This window comes from Hyaloscypha bicolor, assembly GCF_002865645.1.
Source record: "Hyaloscypha bicolor E unplaced genomic scaffold K444scaffold_81, whole genome shotgun sequence".
NCBI classification, from domain to species: Eukaryota; Fungi; Ascomycota; class Leotiomycetes; order Helotiales; family Hyaloscyphaceae; genus Hyaloscypha; species Hyaloscypha bicolor.
The window spans coordinates 37,348-52,730 of NW_020194583.1; the positions used below are offsets into that span (position 1 = coordinate 37,348).

Genomic DNA, 15,383 nt, shown 5'->3' on the forward strand with positions numbered 1-15,383 from the left:
GGTTACGATGCATCTCATTTCCGTCACCTCGATCGATCACCGTCATGCTTCAGTCAAGCGCGTACAAAACTCCCAATCACATACCCCTTTTCACACTTGTTCATCGTGGTATCAGTAGTAGCACTGCTACGTTGTTTTATGTTCTTTGAGATCTGGATCCTCATATTCCCTGTTCCCAACACGCTCATTTTCGAAGAATGCGGGATGTTGCACAAGCGGGGATGGCTGATGAGATGGTATTCATTAATTCAGTTCACCCGTACAAAATATCGCAATGACCCGAGTACGCTGACTGGCCAATTTTTCCAGCTAACACGTCGTTTGGAGTTCCTTCCCATGTTTCTCTTCGTGGAAGTCACTTTACGTGCCGTCAGCTTCTGTCTAGGCTTATTTTCATTCCATCAATTTTGCTCACTCGAGTGAGATTCAATTGATTTAGCTGTTGATGCTGAGGTCAGTTGCCCAGCATGTTTATCTCAATTCTTTAAAGGTGTTTCTTCCTCGTGCTCTCACTATCAGATCTTGCCATGGCGAGTCCAGCGACGACGTCAACTAGAAGAGGATCTCCATGTCAGTATTTACCTCCTCAGCTCACTCTGACCGGCCAAGCTAGCATCATCTCCACCTTCATCCTCCCCATCATCCCCCTCGTCACCGGCTTCTCCTGCCTCACCAAAATCATCATCCTCTGTTCCCAATCCAAATATAACGGCTTTAAAGGCCCAATTTTTCCGCCGATACAAATCAGAGCGCATAATTATCAAATATGGTCCCTTCATCACTCTCCCCAGTACGACAAACAACGGAATGGATACCTACGAAGTGCTCAACGCATCAACCCCCTGCATGGACTGCCTCGTAACCTACATCGCCGCCAACCTCGAGTGTCCAGACGGTATGACGACCAATACCGAAACAGGGATGTGACTGCATCATGTTCTCTTATGCAGCACGACAGAGAACGACGCCGTCTATCCATAATACTAATCGCATCGGATCTTAGCAACAGGAAATGAGAGAACCCCTGCTGATATTTCCGTCAATGGGTTTGTCCTCTTCTTTCTCCTTCGCATCAAAATTCCCCTACGGACCACCCCACAGAACAAAGGAATCAGGCATCCACCTCCCCGCCAGTGCTACCTTCCTCCTCGCCCCCGAACTCGTGAACGAATCCTCCGAGTCGCAGGATGTTTACCTCACGATAACTTACGAATATATCCCAAGAAGCCCTCCGCATTCAAAGCCGTGATCCCAGTCTGGCTCGACATAGCCGGTGTCTATGGGACTTCCGACTTCCCCGCCCTTCCAGAACCGCCTTTTCCATTACCTCCAGACACTGGACCGCAAATTTAACGGGAGAAATAGTTTTCCCGGCAGGACATCTTTACGACAGAGGCGCACGCCTTCAAATCCTTCAGCGAAATGAGGCAGTCTGTGATTCTAACGCTACATACGCGGCTACCCGGGGGTATGTGTCGCCTATGAGCTTGATGCCTGGTATGATACCCGGCGAACACGTCGAGAGATCTGATACATTTGAGTAATATGAGTACTTGTACGGATATTGGGAGGATGAGGGAGGGACAGGCGTGGGCGTGAGGGCGGAGTATGATTTCAGGGAGCATACGCGAATGGAGATGGGGGATGAGGGCGTGGAGGGAATGGGAGGAAGGGGTTGAGTCCGGTTATGGGGTTTGCGTTTTTGTAGTTAAGATCACGGGTGAGAGGGTGAGGACGTGCGAGCAATGATATTCATGCTGTGAAAATACAAGGTTTGGGATAGCATGCTGCTATAAAGGATGCCATCGTTGCCCTTCGGACGGAAGCCCAACATGAAAACTTCCGACCCCCTGTCTCCAACCCTAAATGCTGCGAACGATCCAAACGGTGGGATAGCACATGTGCTATAAAGGATGCCGTCGTTGCCCTTTGAAGGGGGGCCCAACGTGAAAACTTCCAACCCCCTCCTTTTCCTTTTGGGATACCAAACCAGAAACTAGATCTTCTCCCCGTCTAAAATCGGCTTCGCCTCCTCACTCATCCACCAACCCCCAGGTCCACCAGGGAAACCATAAGCCTCCATACTCGCCGCCTTCATCTCAACACTATACCCCGGTTCCATAGGCGTCTGATAATACCCATCTTTGATCACAGAGGGATGCTCAAAATGCTCATGCAAATGGTCCACATACTCCAACACACTGAGTTTTCCACTCACAACTACATAATCGATCGTACTCAAATGCTGCGTATACTCGGGTAGACCCACGCCTCCAGAATGGGGTACGATCGGGACGTTGAATTTCTTCGCCATGAGGAGCACTGCGAGCACTTCATTCACGCCACCCATGCGGCAGGCGTCGATTTGACACACATCGATGGCTCCGCTGGCCAAAAGTTGCTTGAAGATCACGCGGTTTTGACACATCTCTCCTGTTGCGACGCCGATTCCATCGGGGCGGAGGGCGTCACGGATGGCTTTGTGGCCCAGGATATCGTCGGGAGACGTGGGCTCTTCGATGAACCAGGGCTTGAACTCTTTGAGGTGTTGCATATATTCAATTGCTTCGGGGACGGACCAGACCTATCACGTAGAATCGAATTAGTAAGTTAGAAAACTTATGGAGGGACAATGAAGGGAGATGAATGAATGACAAACCTGATTCGCATCAATCATCAAGATATTCCCCTTATCATACCCAATCACGCTCCTCGCAATTGTCAACCTTCTCCTGTCCGCCTCAACACTCGTGCCGACTTTGAGCTTGAAATGTCTGTATCCCTTGCTGAGTGTCTCCTCGAGCAACCCCTTCATCTTTTCCTCTCCATACCCAAGCCACCCCGCACTCGTCGTGTAGGCCGGCACCGCCCTCGAATTCTCGGCGTCCTTCATCCTCTTCGCCTTCCCCACTTCCTCCTTCCTCAACATTTCCACTGCTTCTTCTGGTGTAATCGCATCCGTAATATACCTAAAATCAATGCACCTAACAAACTCCTCCGGGGACATCTCCGCCACAATCTTCCACACCGGTTTATTCAATGTTTTAGCCCAGAGATCCCAGATGGCGTTTACCACAGCACCAAGCGCAAGGTGGATAACTCCCTTTTCAGGTCCGATCCAGCGCAGTTGCGAGTCTGAGACTAGGTATCGCCATGTTTGGCCCCAGTTCGCGACGAGGGAGGAGAGGGTGCGGCCTTTGATGCGGCCGGCGACGTTGTCAATTGCTTTGCAGACGATGTCGTTGCCGCGGCCGATGGTGAAGGTCTTTATACAGCAGAAACAAGTTAGTTGACTGTTTCTAGGTTTTGGAGCGGGGGAGGAGAGAGGAGTGGTACCATTCCATGACCGGAGAATTGGGAGTCGGTTTTCAGGATGCAGTATGCGGCGGAGTAGTCCCCTGCTGCGTTCATGGCATCGGAGCCGGTCTTGTCGAGAGAGGTAGGGAACCGCACATCGCGGGTGTCCCAGCCGGTGATGATGACTTCTGGCATAGTGCTTGTGGTTACAGCTCTTCTTTCTGTTTCTGCAGTGAAGTGTGTCGTCAATTCGTCGAAATGATGGTCAATTGGCAGCTTAAACTCAAAAACGGATGAAAGGGAGAATTAGAGAAGAAGGAATGAGAGACAGAAGGGAGTGACAGCTATATACACTTCACAGCAAAACCTGGGGATGCCCCCGGAACATTTTTTCGTTCTGGAGGAATGTGGGGCAAAACGAGGGGGCGTTCAAAGGGTGTTAATTGGTGGAGAAATTATTGTGGCTTCAGCGCTAGAAGCCTGATGCGACACAACGCCGAAGGTTGTCTAGGAACTCGAAACGCCAACTTCAGCCCCAAGGGATCAAAATTCGTGGAAATTGTTGAAGATTCTTCCTGATGTGTGCAACTTCGACTTGGATTGTAGGGGTCAGGTTGGGGCTATGCTGGGGACTGAGGGGTAATGGAGAACTCCCTTAGTCCGAGCCAACCCCGGAGTCGAGATCAACTTTAAGAAAACCCCATCTCGAGGCCACTCTGTTCTCAACTTGTATTGTCAAAGTCTGACCTCAAGCGCATGCTCTTCTTTAGTCCCTAGCAAGGTGGCAATAGGATATAAAGCAAGAATATGTTTGTTATAAAGAGGAGCGAGGGTGGTCCCCAGATCGAAGAAGTCTTCCCGTCAGCCTCAGGTCAGCAGAGGCTTCTGCAGAATATCACAATATCGCGGGGGACCCAGAAATGGACACTAAGGCCTCAGTGTCCTTAGTCAAAGTCGGACCTCTATCTGGGCTGGGAAGGGGTGGACTTTAATATTCTGGTTCTAATCTTGAAGGTACGGGACCTTTGGAGCGGAAGCATCGTTCAAAGCATCCAGCTTGACTTGGTTTCTTGAGCTAATAAGGTTCAACTATCCCGAATCCCGATCGATGCAAGATTGAACAAGGACGGGAGGTCGTGACTTCGCACTCAAAAACCGTGCGATAGGCGAGGCCGTGACATTTGACCTCCTTGGCGGGAATTTCAGGAAGTACCTCGGCCGTCTCAGAGAGTTTTCGATAGTCAACGAAGAGGTTAGCGTTGAGGTCGATAGTGAGCGGGATATCTGTCCAACTGCCATCCACCGTTAATTCAATCCTTTCGGTTCTCGAGCAGGATTGTTTATTCTCGAGACCGTTTGCTTTTGTCCTCCAATGCTACTTCCTCATGGTCGACAATGACCTGCCGCTTCAATTTCTTGTACTTTACCAAGTCCCCTTCTCGAATCTGCTCGAATCGCGGCTGCTCAAAGTCGGGAGGGAAGTTGGCGATGATTTGACGATACTTTCCGTATTCCAGCTTTCTGGTGTCCTTTGTGCAGACAAAGTGATGGCCACTGGCAGCTCCGTTTTGTGGTTGATGATCGAAGAACAAGAACAATGGACACACCGAATGGTCGAGGGAAGCGCGGTGGTGCATGAAATTGAAGGATTGACCGCATTTCCGTTTCTTGTGGCAACCACAATTCCCATTGTCCGTTGGTGATTTCGCACTGTCCATGTGGGATACAACATGCGATTGGAAATTTTTCGAGTTGAAAGCGTGTTGAATCGTGCAAACCGGTCTCTGATGGCACTTTCCTGTAGAGAAGCCACCGAACATGTCGACCAGAAATCTTAAGCTGGAGCTTGCCAGTAGCAGATTCGTGGAGAATATCCCAGATGTCAGAACGAGTGATATGTCATTGCTCACTGCCTTCTTGAAATCCTCGACGAGACTTTCCTTACGTCCCTTCGGCAACCTTTGATATGGACCTTTCGAAAATGTCGTCTAAGGAGTTGTTGGTAAACTTGATCACCTTCGGAAGTGCCTCTTTGATTCTCTTTTCAAACTTAGCAGGCCATTTGCGACTAGTATCGTCTTTCTGGTATGTATATCTGTTGTTCCCTCCGTGTTCAGCACACGTGGTATGATCGCAAACCTTGCAACGCAGGAATTTCTTGATCAAAAGAGCGTCCGAGCCCTCACAATGGCAACGGGCGCAGGTTTCTTGAGCCAATTTGACAGCACCTTCAGCTATAATTGGCTCGATGACAGCTGTCAGATCCGCGGGGCTCATTTTGGTGAGGTCGTACGCTTTGTCAAATTTCTGAACACGGAGGTCGTCGCTTGGTGGCTGGGAAATCTTCTTGCCAGTGTCACGGCCCAGCACCCTAGAGAAGGTTGTGAGAGCGGCAATCAAAGGAGCGCCAACGATCGTCGATGACAAGGCGTTTCCCGCCAGTTCCAGTAAGTAGGGCCCAATCAGGTATGAGAGATCCATTCGACGGATGGGCAGCCCTTGGAGAAGGAGGGCTTCTTTTGCATTGATCATGCGACCTTTGGAAGTCCACCGTTTAATACCAGACGGTATGATACATCCAACAATCCCAGTCGTCGGCCGTGAACCGTCGCTACGATCGACATTCTGCGATAAATCAATCATTTGCTAGTATGCAGAGTTAGCTCAGGAAAAAATCAAAAGGTCACGATAGAGCTTACCTGTAATAACGATCATCGATGCCATGCATAAGACTCAGCAAATGCAAAATCTCGAGAAAGTCCATCACTCGGTTCGTCATGCTTCTGGTGGCGATCCAAAAGTCCGGCACACACCTACCACCGCTTTCTTTCCAGCCGGTCAGCTTCCGCTCATCCGCGAGTTGATACTTGTCTTGAACCCTCTCATGCCTGAGTCTGCACTTATCGCAAGGTACGTCCTTGCCAGACTCGTCCGAGAGTAGGACTGAGTTCTTGGTCTCTTCTGATGCTGCAAGCAACATCACTTCAGCAGGTACGCTTGCTTTATGCTTGAGTGCTTCCATTATCTTTGCCCATTCTTCCAGCTCGAGATTGACAGCAGACTTGCAAGTCTGTTCGACCACCTCGATCTCGGCTTCTCCTTCTCCTTCTCCTTCTTCGCCCTTCGAAACAGGGTGAGTCTCGCCAAACCAGCTGGGCACTTCATTCGTCTCGCCGTTTTGCGCTACCTTGAATGACTCTCAAAGTCCGACGGAAGTTTGACCGGTGGATTCCCCCTTCTCCATTTTGTGTCCTTCCTGATCTCCTTGATGTAAGCATCCTCAAATTTTTGACGCTCTCCGTCAATGGTCCAGGGTATCTTCTTGAAATTTTCGAACAAAACCATTTTAGGCTTTGCTTTATCAATGTGCTCGTAAATTGAGAAGGATGTATGTCCAGACTCGTCTCGTTGTTGAAGAGACTTGCGGCTGTTGTTCAGAGGTGAAAAGTCCTTGCAGACGAATCCAGCAACCAGAATATCCAGATCTGTCGAAATTTTGGCTTTGCTGCCAAACACAGGTGTCCTAGGAAATATTAGTAGGATTTTAGAAAACTAAAAGATCGCATGGCTCACGCTTCTTGACCCGTTTCCCGAATCCCCCTTGCAACCTCCGCCACATCTCTGAACAAGAGAAGTTCCGGTCAATTTTGTTGAATGTAAGCCTGCTTGAAAGGCTTGATCTCGACGCTCATGTAATGATCGAATTTGATCTCCTTGCCACTTTGCTTAAGCACTAGATCTGTCAGACATCCAGATTTGAACACGCACATTCTCATCAACTCACATTCACGGAAGAGCTCCAAGACTATGATTGGACACTTGGTGCCTGAGCACATCGTGCTGGTCCAAATCGGTCTGCCTTCCACCTGATTCAACGGGTCGTCGAGTCCTGTCTCATAATTTTTCTTGACCTTGTCCAACATGTGCTTGAAGATGCCCTTGATGGTCTCGATTGGCTCAAGTTCTGAAGCCCGCCTTTGCCTGCCTTTTGGGGGGTTGCTTGGCTTTGTCTACTTTTGCGCGAGGCTACCTTGGGCGTTTGGGTTCGATGCCATTCTGAACCTTTCCTCTGGCTCTTTTCACACCATTCATTAGAGATTCCTCCTCGTCGGAACCGTGTTTGTATACGCCGTCGTCGGACTCAAGTCCTTGCTGTGCTGGATAATATGTCTGTAGGGTTGTAGTGGACCTCTGGCTCCGTCGGCGCCCCGTCCCTGGCTCCATTTCCCGTGATTTAAACCCCTAAGGTCAGTTCAACACTCACACAAAACCTGGAGATTGAATCCTACCAATCGTTTTCCATCCAAGATTAACGTGAGTTGTCTGAATGCTCTGATGAATGTGGTGCCCAAAAATGGAGGTCGGGAGCCTCATAATATACATCTCAGCACAAAGATTCTCAATTCCCTGCTGCTTGCCAGATTCCACAAAGAGATGCAGACTTACACCTTGTTCAGGCCATCCACCGCCTACCCGAATGTTCATCCCTCCTGTTTGGATACGTAAAGTTGACATAGATGTTGACGGCACTTGCCATACTTCCAATGCAAGACAAAACAAAACAGAATAAAATGGTCTTTGAGCAATGATATCAGGAAGTTGTCAAGGAATACCTTTGACGGCAGCCTGCAGGTTCTATACTTCAGCCCTCTCAATACATCCACCTGCTTTTGTGACTCCTATCCTATCTGCTTGAATGTACAGAGCACAGATGAGCTTTGCTGGCATTTTCGATACTTCAAAGGCGGAACAAAAATGTGGGAAAAGAGGCTTTCAGTGAGTTGCCTTTAAAGGAAGGCAACTTGCAGGTTGATGCATATAGGGACGAAGAAAAAGAGATTGAAAGCAAGATCAAGCTATAGCAAGTCTCAAAAGCTCTTTACCATGCAGGGCAATGACTCCATGACGAAAGGCCTGCCTGAAGGATCAACTAAAATGAAGACTCCGATTCTGCAGTCCTCCTACCCCCATGTGAACTGCGGGGATGCAGGACAATGACACCGGCACCTTCTATACAAAGATTCTTTAGGCAGCACACTTGACACTACGCTCCGGAGATCAGAAATAAAGACAATGAAATCAACATCCTTTCTCTCCGCATCTCAGTGCTTCTACTAACCGAGAACAATGAGAAGCACATCACCACATCCAAGACACCTCATTTCAGGGGGCGCCGACATCTCAACAAACTCCAACTTCAAAGGAGGGACAATGACATCAAACCTCTTTCTGGGCAGAAAAAGAGGACGAGAAAGCGTCTGAAAGTAATCTTACTTACTTTCTTCAAGACAAAGGTGAGTCAGAAATGGAAACTTCCACCCAACTCTAAAGTTAACATCTCAATCACGAGGCACAGTTGGGAAGAATGTAAACAAATTCCATTCGACTCAAGGTGAAGACTTCGCAAAGCCAATCAAACCCAGCTGCTTTCTCGAGCTCCCGTACACAAAACCAAACCATATCGGAGAAACCAAAACGCCAGCCTGAGTCCCGGATCCACCCTTCCTTCCTTCCTTTCCATTTAGCCAAGGTTCATCTCATTGAACTGCATATATATTAGCAGGGATGCAAATCCAATTTGAGGGATAATGAAGAATGAGGATAGAAGTAGGCTAGAAATTCAGACTCACCCGCTCACCCGCCCCCCTCAACTCCTCAAAAGCATCAAGAACATCAAAGCCCATACCCAGCAACGTATCTCTCTCCTCCCCCGCCACCCAACAAAGCACACACGCACCCGCCTTGTGCGCCTTATTCTGCCTGATCCCCAGTAGTGCCAGACCCTGAAGCACAATAGCAGCCTGCGGCGTATTCTGCACAACTGGTGCTAAGATACCGCCTATCCCACCACTCCCCCCGGAGCCGTTGGAAGTGGCAGAAAGAGATTTCAGCACGGGGACATATGTCGATAAAGAGGATTCCGGACGCGTGATGATGACCGTGCCGACGAGACTCCCATCCACAGGACTTTTCGCCCTTACAACGCCGCAACTCTTCTCATCTGCGAGGGCGAGATTATAGAGTGCTAACACTTCCGGACCAGAGTGTGTAGATACGTGTTCCAGGACAGAAGCAGCGTTCTCGCGGCCGTGGATAAGGTCGAATGCGAATGAGACCCGCTGGATATTGGCTAGTAGGCCCTCTGGTGGCGCCCAATGTGATAAGTTCCGGATGGATAGGGTGTAGAGGAGACGAGGAGACGAGATGTCCCAGCCATTGGCTGCGAACCATCTTTTGAGTCTTGCGCCTTCTGTGAGATCACTCATCGGAATCCCCAGGAAAATGTTTGGCAGGGAAGAACCGAGTTGCAGGGCTGTGATTTTCATGTTGGGATATTTTGGGTTTGGGGATAGGAGGCCTCGGACAGCGCGCTGGTGGAGCGAGTGTCCGATGGATAGGTTGCGTTTTGAGGGGTCGACGAAGAGGGCAGAGATTAGGGCGAGCGAGCGCGCGGGGTATGTGTAGGTTGCGCAGAAGCCGAAGAGGGCTTGTGTGCTGGAGTTGCGGACTACGTAGTGGGCTTCTTCGATTGGTTCAGCAAGGTCGGGGATTCCGACCTGAAAAATTGTAATTAGTTTGGGGCTCGGATGAGTTTGGAAAGGGGGTTGGGAGGGGACTTACGAGCTCGAAGGAAGCAGCTGAAGCGCCAGAGAGTCCGGATTGCGTCCCTGGTGGTGAAGTCTTCTCGATGGTTTTTATCAGGGCTTGCAGTCCTCTGTGATCGCGGTCCCGGTTCCAGGACTCGACTAGCCAGTGTTGTCTTGACTTTTGTACTTTTCTGCTCTTTCTCAGTGTACCTGGCAATGTTCCTTGAGGAACGAACTCGCCAAACAGGGCTCGCACTAATGCGCTCATTGCTGTTTCCGTGAAATCGAAAGTGCAGACGTATGTCCCTATCGACTTGTCCATTGCGAAATCGTAAGGGGAACTGACTGATACGACGATGAGAGACTTCTTCTTTCCACCTGCGCTGAGCATGGAGCACATCATTGCCACATGCTTCGTGAATCCATTTTGGTACAGATTTCTGTTTGCATCTGCGGTGATGATGATGATTGCTGCTGCTCTATTGATTAAGTTCTCGTGTACTGGACGCACTCCATTGGCTGTGTAAGAGGTATGCAGCAATTTGCCATGCCGTTGCCTTGCAAGTGATCTTCCAAGCTCTCTGAAAACACCCTCCCCACTCATTATCGATGATCTGTGCAGCCATTTGTCGTGATCTGTTGACACAGACCTCGCAGTTTCGGCGAGAGTCTTTGTCGCTGCAGAAGCTGGCAATGGTTTCACGAGTGGTGTGAGAAGTAGCAATTCGTCGTCTGGGTATAGGGTGTTGGAAAGCGGAAGAAGATGTCCTTTGTCCCTCATAATCGTGATAGAACTGTCATACGCTCTTGTTGAGAGCGCAAGATGGCTTGGGTGGATTGTGGAAAGTAGACTGATTCCTGGTGGTTTCAAAGCTTCGTGCCAATTCGTGCATTTCGACTTCAGTTGAAGTACACGCTTGAGAGAGATCATGATCCGGTCTCTTGAGATCATATCGTTCTCAACTCCAAGCTTCAATCCAGAGATGGCTTCTTGCTGGACTGCAAATGACCGACAGAGAAGTACGAGATCACATCCAGCTTCAACTGCCATCACTGTGCCGCCTCGAACACCAATGTCATGGCTCAAGGCGTCCATTTCGAGACATTCTGAGATAGTAACTCCGTTGAAGCCAAGATCATTTCTCAGCAGCTCATCCACGACTTGGTCGCTGAGGCAAGCATGCATGACATTCATACCTGAGATCATCAACAGCTGGACAAACAGAATGGGCGGCGATACATACTCGCATTGGCCATAGCACATCCGCCAACCATCATAGCATCCAGGCCGTCTCGGATAGCATTTCGAAACGGAACAAGAGCACTCAAACTCAGCTGTTCAATGGTTTCAGTGATAATTGGCATATCCAGAGAGGATCCCAAGAAGTCCAAGTTGCCATATGAAGGGAAATGCTTCCCGCAAGTCGTAAGCCCAGCATCCTTGTACCCATTCATAGCCGCAATTCCATATTGTGATACCTCTTGAGGATCATCTCCAGTTGCTCTTACTCCCAATGGTTGATATCGAGCATTTGTCAACACATCCAGAACTGGTCCCATGATCATGTTGACTCCAACTGCGGAGACCTCCTTTGCGGTAGCATTCGCAACTTCATAGGCCAGTTCCAGAGACCCAGTTGCTGCAGTTCCCATGGCACTGGGAAATTGACAGATATAGTCCTCATCAAAGAGACTGTTGACACCGCCATTTTCTTGATCCACAGCAATGAGAAGTGGCACGGGATGACCGGCTTGATGGGCGATCGTTTGCAGCTCTTGGACCAGTCTGGCTGTATCCTGGGCAGCTGCGAAGGTCAGTACTTGTTGAGAGAGAGAACTAAATAAACACGGCAAATGATGAATCAGATAAACCAAGGGATATCGGATGAGAAGGTAGTTCGGCCTCGGAAACGTGACTTGACGCCCCCGAATAACATAAGTCTCAAGCCACGAAATGCCTCAGACTACGCAAAGAAATTCCATGTACTTTTCAAGTTCTTGGTAGTCAACAAAATAGCCCCTAAATGGTGATCCTCAATCAGGGTGCGTATCTGAGGCGTGACCTCCGTCCCCTCCCACCCCATAAAGAAGAGCTGGCCCATCGCCCTTCACAAGTCAGCACACCTCACCACCAGCACTCACTCACGGGAAATCCTCAGCTCACCAATCGAGATCCTGCCACAGCGGGTCCAGCTCATCTCCATCCTGGGCCTCCATCTTCACCGTGACCTGTCGCCCGTCGGACGCCGTGACGGAGGATCTGACGTTGAACCGTGATCGACTCGACTCTCGGGTTTATGGCGGGGTGTATACAACGTCGCTCCTCTTCAGACTGGCGGTCTCAGCACACACGTGCATCATATGTTTCGGTGGGCGATGCAACGTGTATTTGGGCGCGGACATGCGTCGTCTCAAGAACCTCACAGACTGTGTAACGGCAAAGGGGCGCTCTACTACACCGCGGCTTCGAGCTGGATTTCTTCTAGAAGCTTTCTGTGGACAAAGGTCCGGCATGATCACGTGAACAGGCCCATTTCGGCCAGTGTTCCCGACCCCTGTCCACCTGTCGGTTCAATTCCCAGCACCACCCTCTCTCACGCATACGGCCTTCCAAACATCACGGCTGCTCCATCGATCACTCATCCCAAGGAAAGCGATTTTCATTTTTCGCATTCCCTTTTGTTTGCAACTGTGCCTTGCGGCCCGTTGATTTTTGCGTGCTCACCCTCACTTGCTTGATTTGCTCAGATTCCCTATCTCGCCTGGCGAACTCGGCGTTTGCTGATCACTCGGATGAGACGTTACATCTCATCTTCCTCCATCAACGATTTGGCTGGCCACCACGGTACCGTGCCTACCATTCAGCATCGCCATCGGCCTCCACTTTTGCGGCTGGCCTAGCGGTAAGCCGTCATTCTTGACCGTCGACGCTTAGCTTGTGAGTGATATCTAAGGCGCCTTTCGAGCCCCGAGAAGCTTCCTGTCATGCATTATGTAGACTCTCAAGGTAAATCGTGGTGGAACGCCACAACCACAACATTTCATACTCACAATCTCTTCTTTTCCGTTTCCTCATCTCAGAAGCCAAGATGCCTTCTGCAGTCCCTACCCGCAAAGATAGAATCACAAAATTCACAAACTGCAGACTGGTGATCGGGAATGAGTTGGTGGAGCAAGATCTGTGGGTGAGCTCGGCGACTGGCAAGATTGTGCGGAGTCAACAGGTGTTCTATGGCGAGAACGTGGTGCCAGACATCACGATCGATTTGAGAGGGAAGATCGTCGCGCCGGGCTTGATTGATGTCCAGCTCAATGGAGCGTTTGGGTTCAATTTCAGCCAGATACCGGAGGATCCGTCCACGTATGGGAAGACGCTGAGGCAGGTGAACAAGCGTTTGATACAGACCGGAGTCACGTCCTACCTGCCAACACTCACGTCGGAAAAGATTGAAGTATATCATCAGGTCGGCCACCTCTCTCAAACCAGAATCAAAATCAAAGGTTTAATGGAAATGAATAGGCACTCCCCTTCCTGGGTCCCTCGGGCACACACCGCATCGCAGAAGACGGATCCGAATCCCTCGGCGCTCACGTCGAAGGGCCTTTCATCAACCCCACCAAAAACGGAATCCACAAAGTAGGCAACATCATCCCCGCCCACAGCATTACCGACCTAGAAACCTGCTACCTCTCCTCCCACCTAAACCCCACCCTCGACCCCCTCACTGGTACCCTTCGTCCCCCCATCATCAAGAAAATCACTGCCGCGCCAGAAGTCGCAAACATGATGAGCCTGATCCCAGAGATCACATCTAGAGGAATAATCTACTCTATTGGACACACAGAAGCCACCTACGAAGAAGCCTCTCTCGCCGTCGCCTCGGGCGCAACCATGATAACGCACCTCTTCAACGCCATGCGTCCCCTGCACCACCGCAACCCCGGCGTCTTCGGCGTCCTGGGGCTCGCTGAGTCTCTTCCCCGTCCCTATTTCGGGATCATAGCAGACGGCATCCATCTCCACCCCACCAGTATAAAAATCGCGTTCAACGCGCACCCTGAAGGTTTCATACTGGTGACTGATGCGATGCATCTCGTTGGGCTGGAGGATGGGGTGTATGAGTGGACGAACGGGGAGAGAATCATCAAGGTTGGGGCGAAATTGATTTTAGAAGGCACGGTGGATAAGATTGCTGGGAGCAGTATCACTTTGATTGAGTGTGTGACGAACTTTTTGAATTGGGGAGGCGTCAGTATCCCAGCTGCGTTGAAGGCGGTTACGAGTACGCCGGCTGCGATGCTCGGCATGTCGGCGGTGAAGGGCAATTTGGTCAGTGATGCGGATGCGGATTTGGTTGTTATTGAGGAGGAGCATGATGCAAATGGATGGCGGAATCTGAGGATTGATCAAGTGTGGAAGTTTGGGACGAAGGTGTGGGATAGGGAATTGTAGATGAGAAGAGAGAACCTTCAGAGGTCGATTGCAGATGCATGTATCAGGCGTTCAGTGTTTACCTTCAAGAGATTTTCGGGATCAAGATTGTGCATCTTTGACCCACAGTGGAAGTTAGAAAGATTTCCCCGTACATAAGCACCAAATAAAGCCAATGACAATGTGTATATATTCCTGGGTTGCAGGTGTCATTGTGTCCCTGCCCCTTCCCATCATCACGTGCTTCACTCACAACCTTGAGCGATTCTTCCTAGTCATCTCAGACACTCCTCCTCCAAGCAAATGCAGTCCCTTTCTTCTGCATCTCTAGAGCGGAATACCAGAACTTCTCACTTCACAATTCTCAAATCTTATTCATCAATTTCGCTGATTCCGCTCTTGTCAGGTAGGTTGATTATCAAAAGGGAACGGCAATGCTGAATACCAAACAAACACTCAAATAAAAACCCTCCAAAACAAGCTCAACATCTAAGCCCTCCCCCTCCCGACACTTTTATTCACTCCACATCCAACTTGAGACTTTTGTTGCAGATCGACAATCTCATACCCCAAACCCTTCTCTCATAACTCAATCCTCTTCTCACCAGTTCCCATTATGAGAATCGCGACATCCAACAAAATGATGAGAGGGAGAGAGAAGCTGCATATGCACCCCTACCTCTCGACCTCTCATAACTCTACTGCAGATCGACAATTCCCATTATCAGATATCGATGAATTCTCATTATAAAGCATGAGAATCGCGACCTGCAACGAAAACAAAAATTTCCAAGGGTACAATTCACCCGACAAAGGTCTTCACCACCTTGAACGGCGTTCCAACATAGCGAAACTTTTGGAACACTGACATTGGACATATTGGAATGAGAGCAGACTTCTTTCCCAATGCTGTGCTCGAGAGTGATCTCGGGGTCAGCGCTGAGCTCGATATTCCAATGAATCCCCCAGAACCCTTGCAACACTCGCAACAGGCTTACAACAGTCAAGAACATAATCGAGAAGTTTTCGACGGGCTGGGTTACACGCCCCCCCCCCCCCCCTTTTTT

At 49.8% G+C, this 15,383-nt stretch overlaps 5 protein-coding genes across 5 annotated transcripts; 2 read left to right on the forward strand and 3 right to left on the reverse strand.

The window, feature by feature from the left end:
- Window positions 1-352: 352 nt before the first annotated feature.
- On the forward strand, window positions 353-1,183 carry K444DRAFT_404671 (uncharacterized protein). The gene has a single exon (XM_024872554.1). The coding sequence runs from the start codon at window positions 528-530 to the stop codon at window positions 1,014-1,016; it is 489 nt and encodes a 162-aa protein (XP_024736670.1). The 5' UTR covers window positions 353-527; the 3' UTR covers window positions 1,017-1,183.
- An 813-nt stretch (window positions 1,184-1,996) lies between these two features.
- K444DRAFT_629903 (putative mitochondrial enolase superfamily member 1) lies at window positions 1,997-3,492 on the reverse strand (the record flags this gene model as incomplete). The annotated part of the gene is made up of 3 exons (XM_024883123.1): window positions 1,997-2,584; window positions 2,660-3,265; window positions 3,337-3,492. 3 exons carry the CDS (start codon window positions 3,490-3,492, stop codon window positions 1,997-1,999), a joined length of 1,350 nt encoding a protein of 449 aa, XP_024736671.1.
- A 787-nt stretch (window positions 3,493-4,279) lies between these two features.
- On the reverse strand, window positions 4,280-7,812 carry K444DRAFT_723070 (uncharacterized protein; the record flags this gene model as incomplete). Its single annotated transcript, XM_024888577.1, has 8 exons — window positions 4,280-5,136; window positions 5,243-5,908; window positions 5,997-6,449; window positions 6,485-6,820; window positions 6,871-6,916; window positions 7,082-7,282; window positions 7,383-7,539; window positions 7,744-7,812. The coding sequence occupies 8 exons, from the start codon at window positions 7,810-7,812 to the stop codon at window positions 4,638-4,640; spliced, it is 2,427 nt and encodes an 808-aa protein (XP_024736672.1). The 3' UTR covers window positions 4,280-4,637.
- Window positions 7,813-8,769: 957 nt separating this feature from the next.
- On the reverse strand, window positions 8,770-12,491 carry K444DRAFT_613090 (glycoside hydrolase family 3 protein). Its single transcript, XM_024880275.1, has 6 exons — window positions 12,049-12,491; window positions 11,872-11,990; window positions 11,129-11,689; window positions 9,919-11,081; window positions 8,928-9,854; window positions 8,770-8,842 (listed from the first exon to the last, which is right to left on the reverse strand). Exons 1-6 carry the CDS (start codon window positions 12,099-12,101, stop codon window positions 8,819-8,821), a joined length of 2,847 nt encoding a protein of 948 aa, XP_024736673.1. The 5' UTR covers window positions 12,102-12,491; the 3' UTR covers window positions 8,770-8,818.
- A 276-nt stretch (window positions 12,492-12,767) lies between these two features.
- On the forward strand, window positions 12,768-14,617 carry K444DRAFT_613091 (carbohydrate esterase family 9 protein). The gene is made up of 2 exons (XM_024880276.1): window positions 12,768-13,348; window positions 13,405-14,617. Exons 1-2 carry the CDS (start codon window positions 12,974-12,976, stop codon window positions 14,335-14,337), a joined length of 1,308 nt encoding a protein of 435 aa, XP_024736674.1. The 5' UTR covers window positions 12,768-12,973; the 3' UTR covers window positions 14,338-14,617.
- The last annotated feature ends 766 nt before the right edge of the window (window positions 14,618-15,383 follow it).

What these genes read in the sequence shown, in the direction of transcription:
- K444DRAFT_613091 (XM_024880276.1), top strand. Translation starts at nt 12,974, where the DNA reads ATGCCTTCTGCAGTCCCTACCCGCAAAGATAGAATCACAAAATTCACA. An exon ending in AGATTGAAGTATATCATCAG is followed by an intron (nt 13,349 to 13,404) that starts GTCGGCCACCTC and finishes GGAAATGAATAG; the next exon opens with GCACTCCCCTTCCTGGGTCC.
- K444DRAFT_613090 (XM_024880275.1), bottom strand. Translation starts at nt 12,101, where the DNA reads ATGGAGGCCCAGGATGGAGATGAGCTGGACCCGCTGTGGCAGGATCTC. An exon ending in CTGTGGCAGGATCTCGATTG is followed by an intron (nt 11,991 to 12,048) that starts GTGAGCTGAGGA and finishes TGACTTGTGAAG; the next exon opens with GGCGATGGGCCAGCTCTTCT. An exon ending in GACTACCAAGAACTTGAAAA is followed by an intron (nt 11,690 to 11,871) that starts GTACATGGAATT and finishes TGACCTTCGCAG; the next exon opens with CTGCCCAGGATACAGCCAGA.
- K444DRAFT_404671 (XM_024872554.1), top strand. Translation starts at nt 528, where the DNA reads ATGGCGAGTCCAGCGACGACGTCAACTAGAAGAGGATCTCCATGTCAG.